The sequence below is a fragment of the Perca flavescens genome, chromosome 12, assembly GCF_004354835.1.
Source record: "Perca flavescens isolate YP-PL-M2 chromosome 12, PFLA_1.0, whole genome shotgun sequence".
NCBI classification, from domain to species: Eukaryota; Metazoa; Chordata; class Actinopteri; order Perciformes; family Percidae; genus Perca; species Perca flavescens.
The window spans coordinates 5101580-5127574 of record NC_041342.1 but is presented as its reverse complement, the minus strand read 5'-3'; the positions used below and the strand labels follow the sequence as shown (position 1 = coordinate 5127574).

The 25995-nt window shown below is 42.8% G+C and overlaps 2 protein-coding genes across 7 annotated transcripts in view; one reads left to right on the top strand and one right to left on the bottom strand.

Moving 5' to 3' along the window:
• Positions 1-10535, top strand: part of gpsm2 (G protein signaling modulator 2) — a 12847-nt gene extending 2312 nt beyond the window's left edge. For 2 of the 6 annotated variants that reach the window (XM_028592343.1, XM_028592344.1), the window contains exons 3-16: positions 809-1192; positions 3612-3833; positions 3921-4056; positions 4715-4854; positions 4971-5094; positions 5253-5368; positions 5758-5913; positions 6013-6121; positions 6354-6483; positions 6571-6647; positions 6844-7032; positions 7178-7337; positions 7445-7635; positions 8282-9087. In XM_028592343.1, the coding sequence (XP_028448144.1) occupies positions 1128-1192; positions 3612-3833; positions 3921-4056; positions 4715-4854; positions 4971-5094; positions 5253-5368; positions 5758-5913; positions 6013-6121; positions 6354-6483; positions 6571-6647; positions 6844-7032; positions 7178-7337; positions 7445-7635; positions 8282-8476 (2010 nt within the window). In that variant the 5' untranslated portion in view covers positions 809-1127 and the 3' untranslated portion in view covers positions 8477-9087. Of the gene's footprint in view, positions 1-808; positions 1193-3611; positions 3834-3920; positions 4057-4714; positions 4855-4970; positions 5095-5252; positions 5369-5757; positions 5914-6012; positions 6122-6353; positions 6484-6570; positions 6648-6843; positions 7033-7177; positions 7338-7444; positions 7636-7809; positions 8251-8281; positions 9088-10183 lie in introns of those variants that run through there. The other 4 variants (XM_028592346.1, XM_028592347.1, XM_028592345.1 and 1 more) reach the window with 3 other exon arrangements.
• Positions 9161-25995, bottom strand: wdr47a (WD repeat domain 47a). The gene is made up of 17 exons (XM_028592342.1): positions 25785-25995; positions 23804-23973; positions 23258-23341; positions 23010-23094; positions 20841-20972; positions 20446-20622; positions 19493-20001; positions 18915-19032; positions 15866-16047; positions 14713-14952; positions 14567-14630; positions 13978-14135; positions 13438-13607; positions 13160-13330; positions 11965-12096; positions 11547-11765; positions 9161-10713 (listed from the first exon to the last, which is right to left on the bottom strand). The coding sequence occupies exons 2-17, from the start codon at positions 23959-23961 to the stop codon at positions 10571-10573; spliced, it is 2742 nt and encodes a 913-aa protein (XP_028448143.1). The 5' UTR covers positions 23962-23973; positions 25785-25995; the 3' UTR covers positions 9161-10570.

The window sequence follows — 25995 nt, the reverse complement described above, 5'->3', positions numbered from 1 at the left end:
ATTTACAATGCCTAATCTATAAAATGCAATGCCATTTATGTGCTATTGCCATGTCCTTCAACTGTCTCTGAAAGGTTTTAAAATATACACACTGTTTTTTGCCATGTCTTTGTTTTCATTTATCTGTTATTTAGCATAAAGAATTAACCCAGTTTGCAAATATCTGGTCTGCCCCATTTTTCCATTGTGTGTGTGTGTGTGTGTGAGGGGAGGGCATGAAATTTGGGGAACAAATGGGTGTGGCTAATATGACCTCATGGAGAAATGTGGTAATGATTGGCTCTGGTCTATACTTGGTGCAGTCTTATCCATGTAGCTTGCTTATCACTGTCCTTTCCTTTGGTGGAAGTTGCATACGCACAGTAGGTTCTTCTGTTTTTGCTTCAGTTTTTAATTTAGTGACCTTTTTTTTTCTTGATAAATCATGCAACAGGTTGCTGGTTTCTCTTTCTTTTCAAAAACTTCCTCTTATTTGCATTTACACTCTTTGGAGATGATATATTTTCCTGCCATCTCTGCCTGCTTAGGTTCCATTCTGTGGCATTCATAGCTTGCTCACCTTGTAGCAACTTTATAGCACAAACGCACATCTCCAAGCCTGGATGATTTGGGTCACCGTCTTATATTGACAGCTTGCCTGTGTTGAACCCATAGACTGTGTGTGGTTGAACCCCATCCATTTTTTCTCACCCTGCTCTCTCACTTTCTGCCTGCCCTGCTTGTGCACGCTGCTGTTTGGTTGGTGTTGCCATGGCACCGTGCGGCCAGAATGAGGCTTCACATACAGCATCTTGTGTTCTCTTCACAGAGGGCCACTGGCGAGATTGAGGTGCGGTGACGCAAAACACACAGTACACGAACGTAACCGAGTAGACTGACGCTCCGGACTCTGCAGCTCTTTCTAACACTCATGGGGTTGCCTTCCCCTGTCAACGCTCAGCAGAGGGACGCTCACACACTTGACCACGTTTCGTGACATTTTCTTTGGTTTACCTCCTCTTGCCCAACTCCCTTTGACCAAAGATTTTTTTATTTTTTTTTATTTTCTTTCTTGTTGGCTCTTGTTTTTAAACGCAACCATTTTTTCCGGAACGAGACTGGGATTTTCCCTCATATTATGCGCAGCAATGGATACCAGTGGCTCAGTGGTTAGCACGGGAACTGAGGAGCAGTCCTTTCATGTCCGCTACAGGTAGGAATCTCTCCTCTCTCAACTAAGGTATGGTTGTGGAGTATTTTTCCCTGGCTCGTTTTTTTTTTTTTAACATCTTGCTTTCCCTCGTTAGTTTTAGAATGGACTGTCATTGAAATGATTGGTTGTTGGTTAAGAGAAGACAAATCTCTTTTTTTAAATTCTATCTCCTTGTTGAGGAAGTGATGGTATTATGTGTTATATGGAATTGAAAATTGAAGCCTTAGGTAAATTATAGAGGGAGGACTGTTTGTTGACTAAAGGCAGGCGTGTTTCCCAACAAAGCATCCGCCAGCTGTCCCTACATACCCAGGTAAAGAGCTCTGGCAGCAGGTGTGACCTGTTCTAGTTGGCTTCAATATTTAACAAGCCCTGAAATATTCATCACTGCTTTTTTTGTTACTCGCAGCACGTGTGTGTGTCCAATTTATTTTGGTATGGTTGGCGTATGCTTGGTGGGAGGATATGTTTTTTTTTTTTCCAACAAATACTACTACTACGGTCAGATTGGTTATCATTAATCACTTGATTCCCTTAAACGTCACTTCGGTCTGCTTGTGCCTGGCGTGTCTAATAAATCTACTTAGAACTCACCAGCAATGTAATCTGTCGGGTGTGCGCTCGACAGGTGTAATCTCAGGTGACCGGGTCAGAATAGGGAGCTTTAAAGACAAGCAGATTAGCTGAGAAAATGATGATCGAGCAGTTTCCTTGCTGCCATGCGTTGGGAAGTTAATACTGTGACTGTAACATCACACACGTCTCCTTGAAGGTTTTCCAATACGTGATGCTAAAATAGCTCTATGATGTCAGATGAACAATGGATTTGATGTCACAGGAAAGGAATGCTATTTTTAAACTTTTTTTTTTTAAGACTTAGATCACAACAAACAAGATCTTGATCGCCATCCTTTACTACAGATTACTAAATTGGTCTCTCCAGGCTTCAGACAAAGAGAAGGAGCTGCAGCCTGGAAGTTTTTCTAGTAGAAACCTCGGTAGATGCCTCTCAGAAGTTCCATGTGCTGCTGTTGTTGTTGTAAGACACAGAAAGCGAGCAGGTAGGCTAGTATTTGCTACAGTGTTGGAAAAATATGGCTTTACAGTAACTTTGTAGTAAACAAAAAGATAGGCTTTTCTAATTTAATGCCTAAGACTGAGAATGCATTACATGAGCATTTTAATAGCACACCGTAGACTATGTAAGCTTTTTACTTCACGTGAGGAATCCACACTAGATGAAAAAACTGAATAGACTTTGTGTGAAGCCAATCTCTCCCCAACAATGCAGTTTCATGAAAAACAAAAGTTGGCAGCAGAGAAGTTTTGCTTTGCACAAATATGCAGTTTAATCTAAATATAATCCATGTGCAGATAAGGCACCAGCCATTGTCTGACCTTTCTATGATCTGGCCCTGAAACACCTGAGCCTCATTTGTAACTCCACAAGGCGTGGTTATTAAGTTTTTTGAGACAACCCAATTCTAAATGCTTTTTAAATATTATATCCTACATTTGATATTGCTTTCCTCCAGTACCCAATGGGGATCTGTTAAGACACAACATATTTAAATGAATTCTGATTCTAAAGCAAAGCTGAAAACCAGGGGAATGCTGAACATTGGCATACTTTTTCTTTACTATTTCCACCCGCTCTTTGCTTCATTTGACTGTAAAAGGAAGGAACCAACTTCACTTTCTGAGGCATGTCAAAGGGATGTGAGATCTACCATAACAAACAGACCCCATTGTTCTTTGTATGTGGAAGGAAGTAGCTCAAAGCTCTATTTCTAAGCAAAGGCTACAAGCTTTGTTCCTTGGTTGTGAGTGGGTTACGGTCAGTTGGCTGTAGCTTTCAGCCAGAGAAGGACTGTTTTTCCACAGCTTCTTCATTATTGGGCCTTAATGATGCTCTTTGGATTTAGATACTTTGGTGCTGCTCAGTAAAAACCAGTTAAAGGTACAGTAGGTAAGACTTATAAAACTAACTTTCTGCCATATTTGCTTAAACTGAGATAAAACTAACTTTTCTGTCATATTTGCTGAAACTGACTCTATGTTCCAGTAGAACTACATGAAGCATGTAATTAAAAAAAAGAAGAAATCCAGCTCCTCTGGCACAACCTACAGCCTGTAGTGTGATTTGCAAAAATCCACCGCTCCCTGTTCAGATGCACCAATCAGGGCCAGGGCGTGTCAATCACTTCTCATTTACACGCATTCATTCTCCCTCGTGGGGGGAGGGGCTTAGGAGACCATTTTGGGCTTTAGCAGAAAGGGGGGAGGGACAAAGTAGTCAATGTTCAAATTGTTTGGCTTAGTCCTGGATCTTCGCAATCCTTCCTACAGCAACTTTAAGACAGCAGGCCAGATCTTTGTTAGACACCTGATGCACTGACTCTGCTTCTTCCCGCTGTAGGATGGAGGTGTCCTGCCTGGAGCTGGCGTTGGAGGGTGAGCGGCTCTGTAAGGTGGGCGACTACAGAGCAGGCGTCTCCTTCTTTGAAGCTGCCATCCAGGTGGGCACAGAGGACCTGCAGGTGCTCAGTGCCATCTACAGTCAGCTGGGCAATGCCTACTTCCACCTGCATGACTACGCCAAGGCCCTAGAGTTCCACCGGCATGACCTCACCTTGACCAGGTTGGACCTGCACAAGAACCCCACAACCGTGCAGACCAACAGATCATTACAACATGTATTATTACTAACACAACGTGTGTTGCACAGGACAATCGGTGACCTGCTTGGAGAAGCCAAAGCCAGTGGAAACCTTGGCAACACATTAAAGGTGCTGGGGCGATTTGACGAGGCTGTGGTTTGCTGTCAGCGGCACTTGGACATAGCCAGAGACCTTAATGACAAGGTGAGGCAGCAGGATATTCAAGCCTATTATTGCAGTGTATAGGGGTGGGGAAAATCCTATGTATCGCGATTTTTTTTTTTTTTTTTTTTTTGCAATGATTTTTATAATCGATTCTTTCACCTAGAATAATTTTTTTTTTATACCAATGATTTAGCTACATATTTTCTGTTTATACGGTACCGCTGACGGCTACTACATCATATCTACATCATATCCGTTTTCAGCAAAAGCAGAAAATGCAGAAAATACATGTTAAGATCTTTTTCTCAACTTCTTTACAAATGAAATAAATGAGATTTGATGTGCATTCTTCTCAGAAAAAAGTTTTTAGAAATGTCTCATGATAGTTTGTGTATTATTCAAATTTTGGTTTTAAAGAAGGAAAAGAAAATCACAATACTCCATACTATCGAATAGCGTGTACTAAATTGTTTACATAAAGTAAACTTCTTTGACTTTTATGCACATCATGTCTTTTTTTTTAAATATTAGTTTTTACAAAGATATATTTAAAAAAGAAATCCCAATATATCGCCTTACGCACAGTATGGAAATATATTGCAATATATTGAATCGTGACCCATGTATCGTATCGCCAGATTCTTGCCAATACGCAGCCCTAGCCAGCACTGACATGTTTTTCCTGGATGTGTGTTAGGTCGGTCATGCGCGAGCTCTGTATAACTTTGGGAACGTGTACCACGCCAAAGGCAAAAGTATCTGTTGGAGTGGAGCCGAGCCTGGAGATTTCCCAGAGGAGGTCATGATGGCACTGAGGAAGGCAGCTGAGTACTACGAGTAAGTGACTGCACAGTATGGTGCTAGTAAATATGCGCGGGTGATATTTTAATGACTCCATGCCTTTTTTTGCTGTTATGCCATCATAGTGCATTTGACCGTATGTGTATTTTCAGGGCAAACTTGGCGATAGTGAAGGAGCTTGGAGATCGTGCTGCTCAGGGTCGAACCTATGGTAACCTCGGCAACACCTACTACTTGTTGGGAAGCTTCCGCAAAGCGGTAGCTTCTCACGAACAGGTGTGGCGTAACCCTAAAAAGCCCTTTCACTATCAAAGCATATTTGCAAAGTCTACACACTCCATAGACGAGCATTATAAACCTACTTCTGTGATGACAGTTATTCTAACAGATACTGTATGATAAAATATGTTTTTTTTATGTCTCTTTCTGAACAGCGCTTGCTCATAGCTAAGGAGTTTGGCGACCGCTCGGCAGAAAGACGGGCTTACTGCAACCTGGGGAACGCCTATATCTTTCTGGGGGAATTCGAAGTGGCTGCTGAACATTACAAGTAAGCCACAGCCTACATGGGAATCTTTTTAAATCATTGTCTGACCCAAGTACATTTTTCCTTAAACAACGGCGGCAGAGTAGATAATGATAACTTATCTACACAGATATGAAGTTGTGTTTTAAAATACAAGTGTAATGTTTTCATTCTTGATTTAAAAACCAGGGTTCAAAATTAACTTTTTTTGTCCACCAGGCAAATAGCAAGTAATCCCAATATCTAAAAAAAGGGAAACTTTACTTTGTGTATGACGTGGTATGTTGTTCCAAGAATGTGGGAACTGTGGGGACTTCTTGTGAGAAAGTAAGCCTGTGTGACGTAAAAAGCCAGATGCAAATATTGAGGCCTCTCTGCAGTGTTTTGAACCGGCTTGTCTGCGTGTTTGTCAGGAGGACACTGCAGCTGGCCAGGCAGTTGAAGGATCGCGCTGTGGAGGCCCAGGCCTGCTACAGTCTGGGCAACACCTTCACACTTCTGCAGGATTATGAGAGAGCCATAGACTACCACCTCAAACACCTCATCATAGCCCAGGACCTCAATGACAGGTACACACACACACACACACACACACACACACACACACACATATGAAGAATAATTTTAACTACACCTCCATATGTATTTAATTGTGTTTTCTGATGTAGGATTGGCGAGGGTCGTGCATGCTGGAGTCTTGGAAATGCTTACACTGCACTGGGGAACCATGACCAAGCCATGCATTTTGCTGAGAAACACCTGGAGATCTGCAAAGAGGTACGTCATGTAAACGAGAGCAGTGGACGGTTTCCTTTCCTGCATTTCGCCTTTACAGTAAAGCATTGGAAACAATATTTTAAAACACTTTACAAAACAACAGGTAAAGAAGTCCTTCAGTAGTCAAATTGTGTGTGTGTGTGTGTGTGTGTGTGTGTGTGTGTGTGTGTGTGTGTGTGTGTGTGTGTGTGTGTGTGTGTGTGTGTGTGTGTGTGTGTGTTTTCCCCTCTAGACTGGAGACAGAAGCGGGGAGCTGACGGCTCGTATGAACGTGTCTGATCTCCAGACGGTTCTGGGTCTAAGTTACAGCACAAATAACTCCACTATTTCAGAGAATACGGACATAGACTACAACCTGCACGGTGAGTTATACATTACACGTCTTCTTTTAACCGTTTGTATGACTGGTGTTTAACATGGTTGTAATTGTTCTACTGTATGTGCTTTAGGAGCGAGGCCCAGGATGAGCAGAAGACACAGCATGGAGAAGCTGGAGCTGATGAAACTCACTCCAGACAAGATAAATGTAAGGACTCCTCTCCTGTCCCTCGAAGTCCTTAACCCACTAACACACACGATGTTCTATCCGTCTTAAGTCCCGCTTTGCTACTAAAACCGAGTGTTTACCACATAATTGGTTGCTTTATCTCCTCCAAGCTTATCGTCTCTCCCCTCATTTCCCTTCTGCATTGTGGTAACTAATCCCCTCCTGTGTGTTGAAGGGTCAGAAGTGGAACAGTGACATCCTGACCAAAGAGTCGAAACCCTTGCTGGCTAAGAGCTCCTCCAAGCTGTTCTTTGTCAGCCGTCTGCGTGGGAAGAAGTACAAGGCTGGCGGCTCCAGTAAGGTCCTCCAGGACACCAGCAACACTCTGGACACCACCCAGACGGCCACACAGGGACCACAGAAGGTACGCAGTACAGGGTGCATACAGCTGATAACCATTAACACACGCACACACACAAACCACTTTTAGTCGCATACAGCTATCATTAAACAAGGCCTGTTCTGTTTAGCTCTTTTTTTTTTACGTTCATGTTTTTGTACTTTACCAGCGATTCAGTCCTGACATGCTCGGAGACGAGGGCTTCTTTGACCTGCTGAGCCGTTTCCAGAGCAACCGTATGGATGACCAACGCTGTTCAATACAGGATAAGGGCAGCAGGTTATCATTAAGCAGTGGTCCAGAAACGCCACCCAGAGCCATGAGGAAAAGTGAGGCCATGCAGTCACACTCAAAATGAATCCCATCGTCACAGTACATCATCCTTTTTGCAGTGTATCTCTCCTGGCACCTCATCGGTTCTCTCAAACTCTTGCAGCTGTATCCGAGTCCGCCAACGTCTCTGGCGCCCCAGGCCGGCGGGCGGAGGAGTCGTCGGCAGCGGGGGGAAGCCTGCCCGGCCTCAGACTCCATCAAAACAGCAACCAGGCCGTGCTCAGCCACCTGATGGCCAACGCTGACAGCGCTGAGCCCGACGACGACTTCTTCGATATGCTCGTCAAGTGCCAGGTACCCGATACGACCGAATACACAGTGCTACTGCACAATGATAGGCATGCAGTACATTTAATACACAAGAAGTTATTGTGGGGCGAATTTCCAGTTTACAAACTCATTCCATGTATGTTGAGACAGTGGTACCCCAGGTCTTATTCAGGTCAGTGTCCATCATAACCTTTCCAGGCAGAGGAGTACTTCAGCTTTTGGCCTCCATGGATCAAGGGAGTCTAGGCAGCTAGATGACAAGGGAGTGTTTTGAGTCAGGACTGTCTCCTTTTGGAGGTTGGTGGGCCTGCCACACTTTAGCATAATGCCCAGAGAGAGAGAGACCATCTGTGTTTTAGGTGCCTGCAATATCTTTGTTTACCTTAAAGGGTCAGCTAAATTTAAATCCAGCAAAGTTGAAATACACCTTCAGGAAGACAGGAAATTCAGAAGTTGGGATGGCACCTACACTGTACTGTTTAATCTTAAATGCTCCTCAATTGAGAATTCAGCAAAATCTCCCGAATCTTCTTCATGCACGTGAAATAAGTTGTTCTGCTCCTGAGTTTTTCGTTAACAGTTATAATGTGCTTTTTACAACCAAGAACATATAAAACCACATAACCAGATCTCAAACTGCAGCTCTCTTTCTTCCTGTTCGCTCGACCAGGGGTCCCGTTTAGATGACCAGCGCTGTGCCCCTCCCCCTCCTCCGGTCCGGGGGCCCACTATACCAGACGAGGACTTCTTCAGCCTCATCATGCGCTCTCAGGCCAAACGAATAGACGAGCAACGGGTCACCCTGCCTTCTGCAGCAAATGCAACAGCCAGGCCTAGCTCCAGCTCCAGCTCAACTAAGCACTAAAGGGACAGTCAGGTTGTTTTTAGTTTTTCATCTCATGAAGCGTTCTGACCAATGGGTAGTCACTCACAAAAGAAAGCCTTGTTTTATCTTTATTTGTCCTTTTTGGACAAAACAAAGCACTATTATTAACAGCATTATGTAGTATACAGTATGGAGAAAAAAAACTCAAATTAACAAGGACTTGTTTCGCACATCTTGCACAACAACAAACTCTCAGTAGTATCAGGGACAAGACAAAGTGTAGTTTTTTTTATCCTTCTGTACAACTACACATTTCAGTTCACACTATGTGTATTTTCCAATACACAACTGCAGCTATGTCTGTATTTATTGTACTTTTTATGATTGTTATGATTCGGCCGTCTCACCACTATGAAGTAATGTGGTTTTACTCACAGTGGTGTCTGAGTCAGTGTAGATAGAGGTACAGCACTCGTTCCATGTATTTTGTTTATATGTGAGGTTTTTTTGGGGTGGGGATTGAAGAGTATCCAAGGTCAGGTTAAGGAAATGATATTTTAAGCCAGCTATTTGATAAAAGAATGAATTTAACACATCGTTTGTACTAAATGCTTCAATGACGCCAGAGGAATAAAGCCTCATCCACGTAAGCATCTTGTTTTGACTTTTTTTTTTTTTTTTTTTTTTTTTTTTAAATGTTCAATGTGACACAAAAGATCCAGCTTGTGTAAAAGACACTTTATTGAACGTACCAGCAGTCAGACTTGAGTTAGCTTGAATTAATTTAAGTCACTTTTAAAAACAAGAATTAAAAAGGCTTAATACAAGAGCCACTAGCATTTCAAAAACATAACTGTACATACATAAACACAACTGAAATAAATACATCTATGTACGTATTAGTTTGGCCTTATTTGTTAAAACAATATACTGTGTACTATAAATTAACATAAAATATGCATCTTTGTAAGTAAATCAATTTTAGGAGACAATGTTAAAAGAAAAAAAGTGCGCATGTAAAATACATGAAAAAAATACAATACATATGCCCCAAATACTGGTTCTAAATAAATATCAAAACACCCGTGCATCCACTCAGATTTCATTGTGCATATGGTTCGACCCTTGCTATGGCCAAAGACTGCCACCTACTGTTGGTGTATTGTTACAGTAGACAAACCAAAGCTTTTGAATGCTAGGGCGCTCAACCACAAATTACACTTTGTATTTCCCTTTGAAATAACAATCTTTCATTGCAAACAAGCCATCGCAAGACACTGTTAACATTTTCAGCGCAAAGAAACACTGGTTTCAAATTTAAAACAAACGCACACACGCTAATTTACACATTTGGAGTTGTAGCAAATGCAATGGATACAGTAACATTAGACATCGGCACATCCCACAGGGAAGCAACAGCTGACTGATCAACAGGATAGTATGACCTCCACAGATTCAGCCTCTTGATAGGAAAAGCTCACTACTGACACACTGATCAAATTACATTTCACACCATCAATTCAACTCTTGTGTCACCAAACAATAGCAGCATAACACCAGCTGTAAGAAAAATGATGTGCAAAATGAAGAAGGAATGTAGGACTTCTCTCAAGACGACGTAACAAAATTTGATCTTGGAAAAAAAAAATGACCATATTATCTGTTTTACATTTTTGCTATGGAAACTGAGAACTCAAGGAAGGCACCATCATGAACAAAGCACTCTGTCCTGTCTAACCTCAACAGCTCCTCAGGGAAAAGGACATGCAGCAACTGACCGGTGTGTAAGGAGTGAAGATAGAGTGATGGGGAGAATAATGAATGATCCTGCTGTTGAACCTTTTCAAGATGACGACAGTCGGTGTGACGGATGCAATGTGAGCAATGTAAAGAAAAAAGGAGAACATGCAACGTGTGCTTTTGATGTGTCACCGGGTTGTATCCATTTTGGTTTCCTACAGATGAGTGAAAGGCTCATTCAACAGTCCATGTGGTAATGTGTGTTAAGTGTGTTGAAAGGGAGCATGACAGTGTTGTTAGTCAGAAGGAGTGTTAGAGGGAATGTGTGTCTTTTAGATTATAACTGGTTGTGGGTGTGTGTGGGTGTGGTGTGTGTGTGTGTGTGTGTGTGTGTTATGGGTTGTGTGTCCAGAGTGTGACAGTGCGGTCAGCAGAGGATGAGAGGAAGGACAGGTCTTGTGTGTGCCATCGACACTGAATCACCTTGTCGCCGTGCTCTCCCACCACGGTCTGAGGCAGCGGTTTGGTCAGGTCACCTAGCAACACACACACACAAACACACACAGGAAATGGAGCTCAGTCAGGCGGTGTTAAAATCATGACACACCTTGAGACAAGAACACGTCTCACATTATTTTGAAAACATTTTTTCCTGTAAGTGGTTTAAGGAGACCCAGTTTTCTATTACGTTTCCTTTTTATAGACATTACAAGCTGTGGAAAACATACTGCAAGTACAGTCTCCCTTCCTCATAAAAGATACAGAATATGTACTGAGAACAGGTGTTTCTAAAAAAAAAAAAAGAAAAACTCAGAATCCGTGATCTTAATAACATTTTTCTACACACTCTGGAGTCTTGCCATTATTGTGACGACTCCAGGGCACTGGTCCCCGCCAAGAAATAGTTTGGCACATAACAATCGAACCCCCCCACCACCAATTTGTTTTCCACTTATAGTATAAAACTGCCAAAATACTCAACATTTTTACAAAATAGTCACAAATGCCTGTGACAGTTCCCCAAAGCCCAAGTTGACGTCTTTAAATGTCTTTTTTTAAACAATCCGACAACATTCGAAATCCCAAAGATATTCAGTTTACAATGATATAAAACAGAGAACTTTTCAAACCATTCTTTTAATTCCTCTATAGAGCCAGAGAGATGCCTTGCATTGCCTGGATCACATGGATATTTAACAACAAGTTTCATAAAGTACATGGCTGCAAACACACCTGCACGACCCATTTAGGTTTTTATGGTCATAGTAAAACAGGATAGCCCACATGAAGAAGCTAATGGCGGGTAAAAGCAGTAAACTATTTATCATAAATATATCATTCATATGTGAGCAGACGAGACCCACTATACCTTGGAGGTTGGAGACTATGACTTTTGTGTCGTAGGAACCAGTGAGCAGGTAGTGTGCTCCGGGGGAGAACCGGACCGATCGCACATCACTGGAGTGCGGCCGGTACACCTGGACGATTCGTCCTCCTCTGATGTCATACAGCATGCATGCGCTGTCTTCCTGTCCTGTTGCTAGGAGACGGCCACTAGGATCGACTGCTACTGAGGCAACAGGACTGCCTGTGCAGAAGAAGAAGAAGAAGAAAAAAAAAAGAGTGGAGTAGCTGTAAAAACCAGTAAAAGCCTTCTGTGCTGACTGAGAGAGTCAGGACCTATTATGGAAGCAGTGTTACATTCTGGTGCCATACGTTGCTCAAACATTCCAAGGGTTTGCTAGCGATATTTGATATAAGAAGGGAGGTGAACACACAGGTGATACCTGAGCCGTGGAAGGCAGTTCCCACTACTCGGACACAGCTGGGCACCCTGAGGTCCCAGAAACGCACCGTCTTGTCTTGAGAGCCAGAGGCAATCATCCAGCCTCCCCACGTATACAGAGACAGAATGTGACCTAAAGAGCAACACAGAAATGACACGTCGCACACTTGTCAGTGGCAATACTACTAGAACTGCCACTGTTCATCATACCGACTGCTGTAATTATTATGAAACTATATTTCTGTATCTGTGTCTCTGTGTCCCAACCGGCAGCGACAGAGCCCGGTTCTGTCCGAGGTTTCTGTCTGTTTAAAGGAAGTTTTTCCTCGCCACTGTTGCACCAAATGCTTGCTCTTGGGGGGAGAACTGTTGGGTGTCTGTAAATTATAGAGTGGTCTAGACTTCTCTACCAACTCTATCTGTAAAGTGTCCTGAGAAAACTTCTGTTCCGATTTGATACTATGGGCCCTGTCTTGCACCAGGCGCAGTGCGGCGCGAAGCCCGACGCAAGTGTCTTTTCTAGTTTAAGACCGACGCAGTTGTCAATTTCCCGTCCAGCGCCCGCGTCGTTTAAATAGCACATGCACCTGCGCCCATGGGCGGGCTGGTCTTACAGGGAGGTGCGTTCAGGTGCATTCTTGGCGTATTGTTATCTTGAGGCAGCAACAAAAACCTGGTCTAAAGTCAATAGCGCAGCATTTCATTGTTATTTTAACTACGCATTAGTAAAATGCGCCTAGGCTCGTGCACAGCGCGCGCACACTATGTTTGCTACACACTATGCTTGCTACACACACAAAAAGATTCCAAATAAAAATATTAAGTGCAAATTTGCCATCATAATAGCAATGTGCCAAGTTCCAAACGCGCCTGGCTTTTAAAGGGAATGGGAGATGACTGATTGGTTTATTGCATGTTACGCCCAAAACACACGTATGAATTAATGAAGACACTAAGTACAACCCTTTTGAACCATGCGCCCGGTGCACGGACCCTTTTTTTCTGCCGTCAAACTAGCAAAAGTGGATTTGGACACGCCTAAACGCACCTGCGGCATGCGTTTCACGTCATGCGCTTAGATCATTAAAATAGGGCCCTATAAATAAAACTGAATTAAATCCAATCTTTCTCTCTTGGACTCCACTCCATATGAGTTTTTCAGAAGGACAGGCGATTGGATAAGACAGTCCGTGTACCTGTGTGCCCACTAAGGGCGTGCAGGCCCTGTCCTCGCTGACAGTCCGTGGTGTAGATGTTACAGTCTCCAGCTCCGGCGCTGATCAAAATGGCTCCTCCACTTTCTGGACCCTCCATGAAGGCCAGGTCTCTGATGGTGCCGTCGTGCATGCTGAACTCCAGGTCTGGGCCTAGGGCACAGAGAGACGCAAACATACGATGAGAATGCTTGTGAGATGCTGATAATAACAGGCCCGTGCCCTGACTTCAAATCAATGCAGCATCCAACTGTGTGTACCTGTGGCGTTGCATGTCTCTGCACTGAAAGGTAGGACTTTGACATATTTGTCATTGGAGCCTGTAGCCAGCAGCTGCCCACAGTGGCTCCAGGCCACACAGTAGATGGACCCTTTGTGGTGTTTGTTCCTCTTGAAGCGGACGACCGGCTGCTTTGTTGGACTTGAACCACTGAGGAGAGGAAGAGTGAAGAAGAGGGGGGAAAAAAGAGGAAGGAGAGGAAAGACAAATGGAAGAACAGAAGTGAGTAAACTGGTAGACATTCAAATAATGTATGGGGAGGTTTTTCTGGAATGAAAACAACCATTATTACTTGTTTTTTTTAAGTTTCAACTTTTAAACCAACATGGATGAGAAGTCCTTAAAGTGCCCCAAAATATCGGAATTTGAACTTTCCGTGACCAACTCAAATGGCATGCATCGTACAATCAATCATATCAATTATTCTGTTTAAGAGGGGGCTACTCTTGATAAGAAGAAAAAAAATGGTTAGACAATTGTTTTTGGAATGCTTTTGAGGAGATTGTCCACGTTACTGTACCTTGGGTCTAATGTTTCTGGATAAGCACAGACACGTAGAGTTTTAGAGTTGGATCCCACAGCGTACAGCGATCCAGACGGGTGAAAGGCGACAGCTCGAATGGCCTGAGTATCTTCCAGAGAATGAACTGGCACGAACAGGCTTTTAGGCTTGTCGCCCTGAAAACAAACCACACATATAAAAACACATGAACACACAGATTACGTGTAATTAGCAGTATAATCTTGGATTTTCTCTACCCTATGACATTCACAGTGTCATGATGCCGGCATGACATCGCAATATTATCATGCTATAATCTGCTTAGTCAAATGCCAAATTAGCATTACCCCTGTAGCGTCCTATGCTGTGACAAAAACAAGAGGGAATGTGCGCAACTTTAAAATCAGATGAGAGCCAGAGAACAATTGTTCTGTGACGGTAATAACAGCTAACATGAGAGAAAATGAATAATAAACACAGAGCATGAAGAAAAGTAATTTCAGGTTCATTTTTCAGCGCAGCGAGACAATTACATGCTTGGTGAGGGATACATTATTTACAGCAGGTGTGACAGAATTGTTTGGGTGTTACTTGTGTGCATACCTACCTCTTTACTTCGGGATAAGGAGCCTGGAGTGTCACCTTGTGGACTTCCTTTCTGTTTCTGCTCACTGGCAAAAAAAAAGTCAATCATCAAATTCAACCGCGCAACAACCTCCGGTATAGAGACAAAAGACATGGCACCCACAATACCTCTGGGAGTTGACAGGGGACTCATCGGGAGGTGGGACCGGGCGGCCCCCAACGCTGCGTTGTGGGGTGCTGCTGAGCACCCCTCCCTCTCGGGTCTTCCCCGGGGTCACAGATGGAGTGTTGTTATTGTCCTCAGAGGCGGGGGTGTTCCCGTTGCCATTACACTGCTGGGTCAGAGACTTCACTTCCTCCCCTATATCCTCCATCCCCACATTAAGCTCCTCCAGCTTCTGGATGGACCTGAGCCGGACACACACACACACACACACACACACACACACACACACACACACACACACACACACACACACACACACACACACACACACACACACACACAGTCTCTACAAATCTTTCTTTCTTCTAGCCTGTGCCTTTCTTCCTCTCTCGTTTCATAAGAGCTTTCTTGTACTTAGCATTTGGAAAAGGAGAAAGGCACAACACATTTTACTTTAGCCTACAGGCTCTGTACGCTGACTGAGATGACTCAGTTAAATCTAGTAGAAACTACAAAGGGGGCAGAGGACAAAAGACAACTGAGGTAATGATGTCATTATGCACAGCTACTCTGGTGAATAATGCAGAGGAGACAGGGACAGGGAGAGGCTGGGGAAAGGGAGGACTGGAGGAACTCTCGGGGGACAAATCAAAGGGCCTTTGTCCTGCAGACAGAGCAAAAATTACCACATTCATTTTTTGTCATAGACTTGAAATTAAATTTACTCTTGTTGTGGTTTGGGAGCATTTACATACATGTTTAAGTTGGGTGCTATTTTTGAGTGAAGTCTGGGTCTAATATTGTGTATAATTAATACACATGAGGCGATGGTCCCATGTGACGTGATGTAGCTGATCACCACAGATGGTGCAGTGTGGAGTGAAGGTGGCTTTCTTTTGTGGCGGGGGGAGGTGTGTGTCATACTAGGAAAAGCCACATGGGGCTTTAACATGTCTACTTGTCCTTGTAGGACAGCTGCTCCCCTATTGTGTGAAGATATTAAAAACCCATACAGAAATTAGCAAGCTTAAGTGAGAACCAGAACTACCCTGACACGGCCGACTGCTTTCAGAGCAGTTTGCCGTAGGACTTGACAGGTGTGTTACAGTATGTGTGCACTACCTGTCTGACAGGGATCTCTTGCCGTGTCTGTACCTGTTGAGGAACTTCTCTGTGAGGCTGTGCTGCATGTCACTAGGCGGGGGTTCCTGCTGCACCCCTCCCTCCAGCAGCATCTGCTGGTACAGCTGCCTCTGCTGCTGCTTCTGCTCCAGGTGCTGCTGCACGCGAAGACGTTGCCGATAGTACTCCTCATACTTCTCTGTGGAGTCGCGAAGCTGAGGAGTGAACATGATGCCATTAAAAACAAAAAAGTCCTCTGTCACTCAGAAGGACCTTATCAGACTCCCTCTGCTGACTGGCTTTCACTTCATGTTCCATGAGCTCGGTCTAAACTTGTAAAAAAGTGCTTTTATATCTGGTGCAACTCGATTTCTGGAACAAATTATAGCACTTCCTTAAAAATCAACTTACTTGTGCCTTCTGGACAATTTAGGAATCTGGTTTCAAACCTCCAAACTTCTACTTGTAATCGCTTTACACCGTTGTACTTTCTTTTGGATCCTGAGTATCCTAATTTATTTATCAAATTATTTTTCCAATTCAAAAAGTTTCAGTCTCTTTTTTTTTTATGATGGTGTCGCTTTTAGAAAGAAGATTAAGTCATTCTGGATAAGAAAAACAAAACATAAATGGAACATAAACAGATCTGTACAAATGAAAAAGGACACATGGAGACAAAGTATAATAATCTTCACACGCAGCGAAGCATGTTAACATCTGAGGAAAGTCTGCCAACTCTTATAACACTGCTCAAAGGCAGCATTGTGATCAGAGGAACCCTGCTCCACCCATTTCTTCTGTCGGTTCAGGTATTAGAGGAGGAAGGAGGGTGAGACTGAGAGATGAGGACAGCTCACTTCCCCTCTCTGTCCTCTGCTTCCTGTCCTGACAATCTAATGGGAAAGCCTCTACTGTTTGGAGAGGGGAGAGACACTGGCACTGGGCCCGTGCTTGAAAAGGGATGGAGGGCAGAGAGGATACAAGAGGGGGGAGGAGGGCTCTATGTGTCTCTAGGGTGATGGGGAAGGCAGTACAAAGCACTACCTTCACACTGAGCCACACAAAAAGGGACCACAATAGAAAGCATGAGACAGACAGAAAAAGATACTGTGTTAATGTTGTGTTTACAGGCATCATGAGGGCAGTAAAGACTCTTTTTTTTTTTTTTTTCTTTGTGGTTGAGCTCCTGAGTTGTTGAGCCACATGTCCCTACTGACCTGGAACCAAATCCACCTGGGCTTCTTCTCCCAGTTTCTGCCCTGCTTTGTTCTTTTGTTACTGGCTGGATACTGAAACAACTAGAGCTGCATTATGTCTCATAATAATCCGTAATGAAAAAAAAACAAAAAAAAACATTAAAGCGCCCATATTATGCTCATTTTAAGGTTCATAACTGTATTTTAAGGTTTTACCTGAATAGGTTTACATGGTTTAATTTTCAAAAAACACCATATTTTTGTTGTACTGCACAGCTCTCTCTCACAGCTGCAGATCCTCTTTTCACCTGGTTTCTGTTTTAGCTACAGAGTGAGACCTCTTTTCATCTTCTTCTTCACTACTATCTTTGATTGCAGTCGCACATGCTCAGTAGCTCAGATGTAGATCATGTCAGCTAGCTAACTCTAGAGACAGTAAAAGAAAGCCTGTTTCTCCAACTTTGGTCAGTTACAAGGCAGGATTAGCTGGGAGACTTCTAAATGAGGGCGCACATGGAAGTAGTTCTTTTGTAGATTATGGTGAACTTGTGTGTGTTGTAGTAGTGCTTTGCTATTGAGAACGACGTAGCATGCTAGCGTTAGCATGCTAATGCTACGAGCTAACGGTTGTGGTTAGCCAGCTCATTTCGGACTGTGACATCACAGTCCGAGCCGCTTTTGAACAGCTCACTAGGAGACTGAAGGCAGGACACATTCAGAAACCGGATCTTACTCAAAACAGCATGGATGGATTGGTGTGGAAGCACCAGAGACACAAAAGAACACCCCAAATCCCAGAAAGTGTTTTTTTTTATAATATGGGCACTTTAAGAACAACTTGATAATGATTAATAATGAAACACATTTTCATAATTATGAGGAGAGTCTTTCGTCTAAGAATTCTAAACTTTTGTTGTGGACCTTTTGAAAAGTATAATATCTAAGAAGATGTGTATCATGTCTGTGTGTTCAGATTTAAGTTGGGACTCTGAGAAGAAGTTTGATAAATCAGTGGGCTAAACTACAATAACTCACTTCCATGTGTCTGGACACAGATACACAAAAAGCCCATTTCCTACAGGCACTTAAGGTTTAAGGTGTACATGAAGTGCTGGGACATGATGTAAGCATACACCACCAACAAACCAAAACAAGGACAACTTCCTTTAATCAAAGTCTGTCATCCAGGCAGAGGACAACAGCGCTGGAATGGAGTGAGCCTCTCCCTCTAAGCAGCCATGTCAGCATTGACAGGGACGAGGCTCCAATGCAGACTTGCAGGAGGAAGATGAGTCAGACACACCACACTGACAAAGATTCACCAGAACTGGCCTATATATATATATATATATATAGACCGTGGTGTAGGCAACACCCATCAAGGAAAGAAAACAATTAAGCCTGGGATATGCGGTTTCTTTCACAATACATTGGTGCCAATTTGATTTTGTATTGTGATTTTGATTTACTGCGATTCTAGAAGTTTTTTTTCTTCTACTTCTTAACAAAAATAAAAGTTGAATAATTCCCTTCTAGAGACAATATATCATGAGACATTTCTAAAAACTAACTGTTTTCTAAGAAGAATGGACATCACATGTCAGTCAGTCGGTCTGACATTTATTTCATTTGTAAAGAAGTAGATAACGTGGATTTCCTGCATTTTCTGCTTTCGGTCTGTTTGGCTGGAAACGGATATTATGTAGTCGCCGTAATATTGATTCTAGGAAAAATAAAAGATTTAAAAAATCGTCCCAAAAAATAAAAAAAATAATCACCCACCCATAAAAACAACGCAGCGACATAATAAAATAAAGCCCTTGTTCAGTAATGTGTGACATACAACAGGTCTAACGAGTTAAAAAGCAAAGGTTGTTGATGTTTACCTCGTTCCTGTCGTCGGTGCCAGCTGATGGCGCGTCCTCGCCCGGAGCGGAGGCAGGACGAAGACTCTGAGCTCCGCCTGAACTCATCATCTTATCCACGGGTGTGTCTGTCCTAGATCTTCACAGAGAAAACACACCAGAGCAACAGATTATCCAAGACATCTGACAACAGCCTGCATAAAACCAGAGACTGACAAAAACCAGGACCTGGGGCTGCAACTAACTATTATTTTCATTGTCGATTAATCTGCCAATTATTTTCTCAATTAATCGAGAAGTTGTTTGGTCTAGAAAATGGTGAAAAAAAGGCCCAAGGTGGCATCCCAAAATGTCTTTTTTTTTTTTTTTGTCCCCAACTCAAAGATATTTAGTTTACTGTCAGAGAGGAGTGAAGAAACTAGAAAATATTCACATTTAAGAAGCTGCAATCAGAGAATTGTTACTCCTTTTTCATAAAAAATGACTCAAACTGATCAATTGATTATCAAAATAGTTGGCGATTAATTTAATAGTTCGACAACTAATCGATAAATCGCTTCATCTTTCCAGCTCTAACCAGGTCAACTCCAAACCCTTACGTTTCAGGGGATTCCTCAAAGATGCTGTGGCAGTCCGAGCTCTCCATCATGAGACTCCTGGTCAGGCTCTGGCCTCCCGCTCCAGGGTAGTGGAAGTTGGCAAACGAGTGGGACATGGGAGAGACCCCTTTGCCCGGCGCTATCTCCCCGCCACTCGCTCTCTTATCCTGGCCAGACAGCCCGTAAGACAAGCCGTCCAGCGCCGGGTTCAAGGAGCGTGACATGTAGGTATCGGCGGACTGGGGGCGGCGCAGCGGGGACGAGGGGTACGGAGACAGTTTGCTGATGAGCGGGGTGAGGAGGTCGTAGCCCGCCTTTGTGGGCTTGACCAAGCGGTCCACGTGGATGTTGAGTTGCTTCTGTTCGAAGGCGCAGGAGAAGACGGTGTGAGACAGGTTCTGCATCCAGGAGAGCAGAGACAGGTCCAGGTCATCGCAGCCGTTACCGCACAGCATGTCCACACCCAGCAGGACCTCGCTCTCCGTGATCGCCTCGCCCGTCGCCCTGCTCTGCACGCAAACAAATGCAACAAATATTAGTTTCAATCATCGGCAAAGACTAAGGCCGCCCAATTTGGGGCCTGCGGGCCAAGTTAGGCCCGTCCTCCCTTTGTTTTGGCCCACCATAACATTTGACATGCTCATGCTTATTCTCCTCTTATTTTATGGACCATCTCTGCAAACTAATACAATTACTGTGAGGCAGATCAAAGAGCAGTGATATTATTTTTGAAATTTTATTTTAAATTTAGAATGTTAATTTTCTATAAAAAAAATAATACATTTTATTGTAATGTTATTTCACATAACATCAACATTTATTTTTGGCCTGTGGCCTTCCATCCAGATAGATTTTTTGGCCCTTTATATGAAAGAATTTGGGCACCTCTGCATTAGACCATGTGTAAACTGGTTTAGGCCGCAGTATTTATGCTTGCTTTTAGTGGTTCGAACCTGGCAGAACTCCACACAGCACTCATAGAGGACTCCCTTGAGGAGCAGCTGGAATAGTCGATCCCCACTGGCCTTGAATCCAGCCTCACTCAGTTTCCTGTCTGCAGGGATGAACTCTGCCACCATGGTGCAGGCGTCCTCAAAACACTGCACCCTGGCCGTGCTCGGGTTCCAATCCTGCAGGAACACGGAACATGGAAGTAAAGATTTCAACAAAACACAGTATTGTTTTATAAGTGAAATCAATTAAACTGTCAGAAAGTGCACAAGAGAGTAAAAAAAGATGCTTTCAGTTTCAGCAAATTGCAAAAAACAAGAAACTTTAAGTTCGTTAAGTAAACTTTATTTTTTACAAATGAAATATTTCCGTTTCCATCCACTTTCATAGATCTTGCCTTGAACTCTGCATGGTTTGTGAGGCGAGGCAGTGTGAGGAGCAGACACAGTTTGCTGTAGTCATCTTTAGATGGACAGAACTCTTCCAGGGCATGGAGGCACTTCACTGCTTCCTGCATGGTGAACTCCAACTACAAAACATTAATACATATTTCAGATTGTCACAGATGACGGAGTAGAAGTTTCTCTCTGAACAGCAGAGATAGAAAAACATGGTACTTTTTAGAGAGAGCTTCTCCAGCAACACAACGGAGGCACAGATGGCTTTTAAATGTCAGTGAGACTGAGAAAACAAAAACACCAGCTTCCAGGATAACATGCACAAGAAATCAGAACAGGATACAAAAAAAAAAAAAAAAAAAAAAGACACAGATTTAGTCCTATTCCTAAAATGTTGTCCTGCACTATCGTGAAAAGTAATTGCCAACACACAATCGACGCCACATCACAAAAACCAATACCCGTCAGCACAGCAGCACACTATGTCCACAGATGTCTGACCTAATCCAGTTAATAGGACACGGTAGCTCTTGCACAAACTGCAACTCTGCCATGTGACAGTCGGCCAACAGCTAGAGCATGAGTAGAAAAGACAGAATGAGTTTTGAATGTCTCTGCATGTGTGATTTATTTGATAATTGAATTAGGATTTACAAACACTTGGATCCGACTCAGAGATGTCTAGCCTCTGCAAGGGTTTATGACAAAATGGCCACCAGCATCAAAGTCAATATTTCATTATGCATTTGTTGTGGTGACATTTCTGCAAATCATAAAGAATTGATGCAAAAGTGAAACATTCTGTAATGTTCTCTAGAGCTGTTGGCAACTCTGCAGTTGTATTCCATTCTTCAGTTACTGTTTCTAAAGCCCTCTGGCAGCACATCCTCATGGCAACATTTACATGGAGGTGTTATTCAGTGACACGATTTTGGATTGACACGTCATTATTGAGCTACAACTCAAGAAAGCTAACACTCTGATTGTGAGAAGATGCAACTTGCTTATTCCCATAAATAAACTGATTACTGTGTCATAGAATCATCTTACTTTTGGATTTCTCTTTAGATCAATTTGGATTTCTGGTCATATTCATACTCGCCTTGCAATATGATTAGGGCTGGGCAATATATCAATATTATATCGACATCGATATATGAGGCTAGATACCGTCTTAAATTTTGGATATCGTAGTATCGTGATATGACACTTGTTGTTTAGCCATATAGCTGTGTTGTCTTTGCTCTGTTTTTGTTTTACTGTAAAGCACTTTGTGACTCCTTTTGTCTGTGAAAGGTGCTATATAAATAAAGTTTACTTACTTACTTACTTACTTACTTTTCCTGATTTTAAAGGCTGCATTACAGTGAAGTGATGTCATTTTCTGGACTTACTTACGGTTTTATAATTTGCCATGATATCCACATTATTGATGTATATATTTGTTAAAGCACCAATAGTCAACCCTACAATATCGCAACAATATCGACATCGATGTATCTGGTCAAAAATATTGTGATATTTGATTTTCTCCATATCGCCCAGCTGTAAATATGAGTAAATTCTGTTGTTAAGAAAACATTAGTATTGCTTATTGAGACATCCATTCTTTCTCTTGGGTTAAATGCAACCTATGGCTCAGACAAAAAGGAAGGGGGGCAGAAGATGGACGGCACTTTCTTTCCCTTTCAACCATTTCATTAGTGGGCGGGACATCACAGGTAAACATATATTATTTAAAAACGGCTTATTCTAACATGGAGAGTCGATCACGTAGTATCAGAGGAGCAAATAAACAGCTTAACCCGGATAAGTCCTTCACCGCAGTGAGGCCAATAGCTACGTCATGCATGCAAATGCAGCCACTGTTGAGCACAAACACACGCACGCACACATACACGCACACAACCTGCTTTTAAAACGCAAAGATTGTGAGGTTTGTTCACATGACTTGCAGAGCTGCAGTTTTAAACTACATGTTTGAACAACACTGTTTGCTTCTCTTCTCGTCTTTGTTTACTGCCAAGACAACCAGTGACAGTCAGTGGGAAGACAAAGCTGTTACAAAGTCTATTCAACAGGAAAAGAATTCAAGGCTGTGTTGTCACTTGGGAGGCTTAAAAAGCATTCGAAAATACTAATAGATAGTACATTTATTAGTGACTTACATGCTGTGGCTCATCTTCTGCAGACATGGCGTTATTCACACACAAAGCCTCCAGAAACTTCTGCTTGAGGATGATGTAACGAAACCTGCGGCCATGACGGGTGACATTAGAAACCGTGACACAAAAAAAAAAGCAATTTAAGTGGCGATGCCGTTTGCGTCAAACTTTGCTGCTGCAGGCATACCTCCGCATTAAAAAAGGATACATGAACCTGAACGTGCTGACAGTGACTCACACAGTGAACCCACCTTGTTCTGTCAAACTTATCCATGCACTCCAAAGGCTGGATGAACTGCAAGACCTCATCCCACTGGCCATCGAGCACCAGTTGTCTGAAACAAATCATTTTTTTTAAACACACAGGTAACACATGGAATCATGTCCTCATTTTTAAATGTCCCACAAATTTGTAAACTCGAATTTGTTTTTATTGAAACATGGCCATAAAACTGAACACTCTACTTGCTGTGGTATTTTCTTAATAAAAAGGGGTACCATGACAACGCGAGACAGCATATTAAGAGACACTAGGTGAAATACCAAAATGTATTTAACACTCAGGCTGAGTAGAATTGCAGACAACACGCTGTTGGCTGACTTTCAAGGAAGCACTCCCATCTACAGCAGTAGTACAGCGTTACATTATCCCCAGTGTAGAGGACACTATCTGAAATGTATGACCGGAACAGTTGCCTGCTGTTCCTGTTTCATAGTAGGCAGCTTTTTAGGAGCTGCAACGTGAGACGGCCGTATCCAGACCGCACGGTGTGGCTGTTGCTGTTGAGTTCATCTACCTGAGGAAGAGCATGTCGTCTGAGTAGAGCCCGTTGATGACGCCGCTCTCCTTCTCCAGAGCCAGCATGCTGATGTGCAACTTCCTGGAGTTGAGAAAGTCCAGGACCACCTTGATGATCTCCACCTCCTTTACATTTATGGTTTCCTCCGCTGTCATGGTGACGACGGGCTGCAAACAACAAGGTCAAAGACGCAAAAAACTAATTAAATCACACGCACACAAAAGTAAAAACTAACAAAATCAGTTCTTAAATGTTTGTTTTACACATCTAAAACAAAGAGGTTATAATAATTATTACTCGATTGCTATGAAATTTTGCACAGATATTTGTGTTCCCCAGTGGAATAACCCTGCAGACTTTGGTCTGCTGGAGTTTATGACCAAATACCTCCAGCACTCCCATCTGCCTCAGCTTTAGACTACTTTGTGTTTAGTGCTAATTAGCAAATGTTAGCATGCTAACACGCTAAACTAAGATGGTGAACAGCATGTTAGCATTGTTGTTGAGAGTATTCTTTTTCTTAGTTTGTGAGACTGAAGACAAACATTTAAGTTTAAGTGCTACAAGTAATTGGTCCCAAGAAATGCATAAAAGTGGGGCACAGTTTATTGCATTGAACATCAGTTTGATTCCTCATAATGATTTTGCAAACACTTGCATCTAGACATACATCACTTTCAGAAAATATCCTCATTGATATCCTGATAATGATTTCAGCCATATTGCCCAGCCCTAGTGGCAAGTTTCTCTTGGAGAAATCCAGTGACTGTAAAAAGGAGAAATCATATAAAATGCAGACGTTCAAGTGAAGCTGGTCAGTGGCAATGAATGGAAGACTGAACATGAATGTGGTTAGACTGGAACGCTCCTAAATATGCATGTGTGGAACTGTATGCATATAAAATGAGTAGTGCCTCATTTTGTAGCATGAACAAAAGGCTTTATAACCCCAAATGTACAGATTTTCATCTTAATCCACAGCCTGATCAAATTTCATCTAACATAAAAGTAACTCTCTATGTATAAACCCAAAATGCGGTCACAAATCTCACATTACTTCTCCTACTCTGAAGAGTTTAACTTTTGCAGATCAAAGGTGTATTACCTCACAGCAGTGCAGTCTGTTGAAACACTCTTGTTTGCATGCTAACTTTATCTTTAGGCTACACCTAGTCAAGTAAATTGGTGGTGCTATCCAGATGGACTGAGCCAAGTGCTGCTTAGGATATATTTGAATGCTTGTCAGCATTTGACTTAACCACTATCCATCTTCATACAACTACTTATGTTATTATGATAAAGGCCAAGCTGTTCCCTATCAGAAGATCATGATATAGCTAGTAAGGGCAGTGTCTGCACTGTGTCACACCTTAAATCACATTAAACCTAAAACTCTGATAAACAGATGTAAGTGAGCAAGACAACAGAGGTTGGTGAATCAGGACAGTAACCGCTGCTCCTCCACAAGTTTTGTTTACACAGGAGACAATTATCTCTTCTATTATTGACATGACAGTAAGTAGCCTCTAATGCATTTATGGTTATCTATCTATTTATCAAAGATAACACACCAGATACAAAACTAGCAAGAAAGCATGTTTGCCTAGCTTAACGTTACAAGTCGAAGACACAAGCACTGCAGTCCTGCTAAGCTAGCATGGGAGATGGTTAGCTATTAACACTGGCACTAAGCCTCAAACAGTGGTCTGTAAGAAGCTTATGCTATTTGTTAGCTTTAAATAGCTTCTGAATGTAACGACCGGATTACAGCAAAACTAACAAATAGCTAGTTAACGTCGGAGCTCTTACAAAGCGGGCTAATTTAACCCGGCGGTTGGAGGGGGAGAGTGACTAGCTAGCCAGGCCGAGAGGAGAGAGGCATCATCCGTTAGTTAGCTGGACGGGCGGGGTGCGCACTGCACTGACAGTTTTCCCAAGAAAAACACAAATCCGCCTACGCGCTGCGTTTAATGCTCACCTGTTTCTAAAAATGCATGGGATGAAAAAGACTGCGCCCCGGTTGTTTCCGCGCTGTTGACAGACGCTGTCACGACGAGTACCGCTCGGTATTGTCAGTAGTGTTGTCTCGCCTGTCTGTCCCTCCTCCTTGTATGGCTGTGTCCCCTCCCTGCTGGATGTTCCTCTGCCTCTCCGCTGCGGTCCGCTGCTGCTGCCCAGCCCTGCCTGCT

Coding starts and splice junctions, on each gene's coding strand:
- wdr47a (XM_028592342.1), bottom strand. CDS start 23,961: ATGACAGCGGAGGAAACCATAAATGTAAAGGAGGTGGAGATCATCAAG. Junction 14,953..15,865: donor ACAGAGAAGTTCCTCAACAG/GTACAGACACGG, acceptor TGTCCGGCTCAG/GTCCATCCAGAAGCTGGAGG. Junction 11,766..11,964: donor AACTGCCTTCCACGGCTCAG/GTATCACCTGTG, acceptor TCTTCTGCACAG/GCAGTCCTGTTGCCTCAGTA.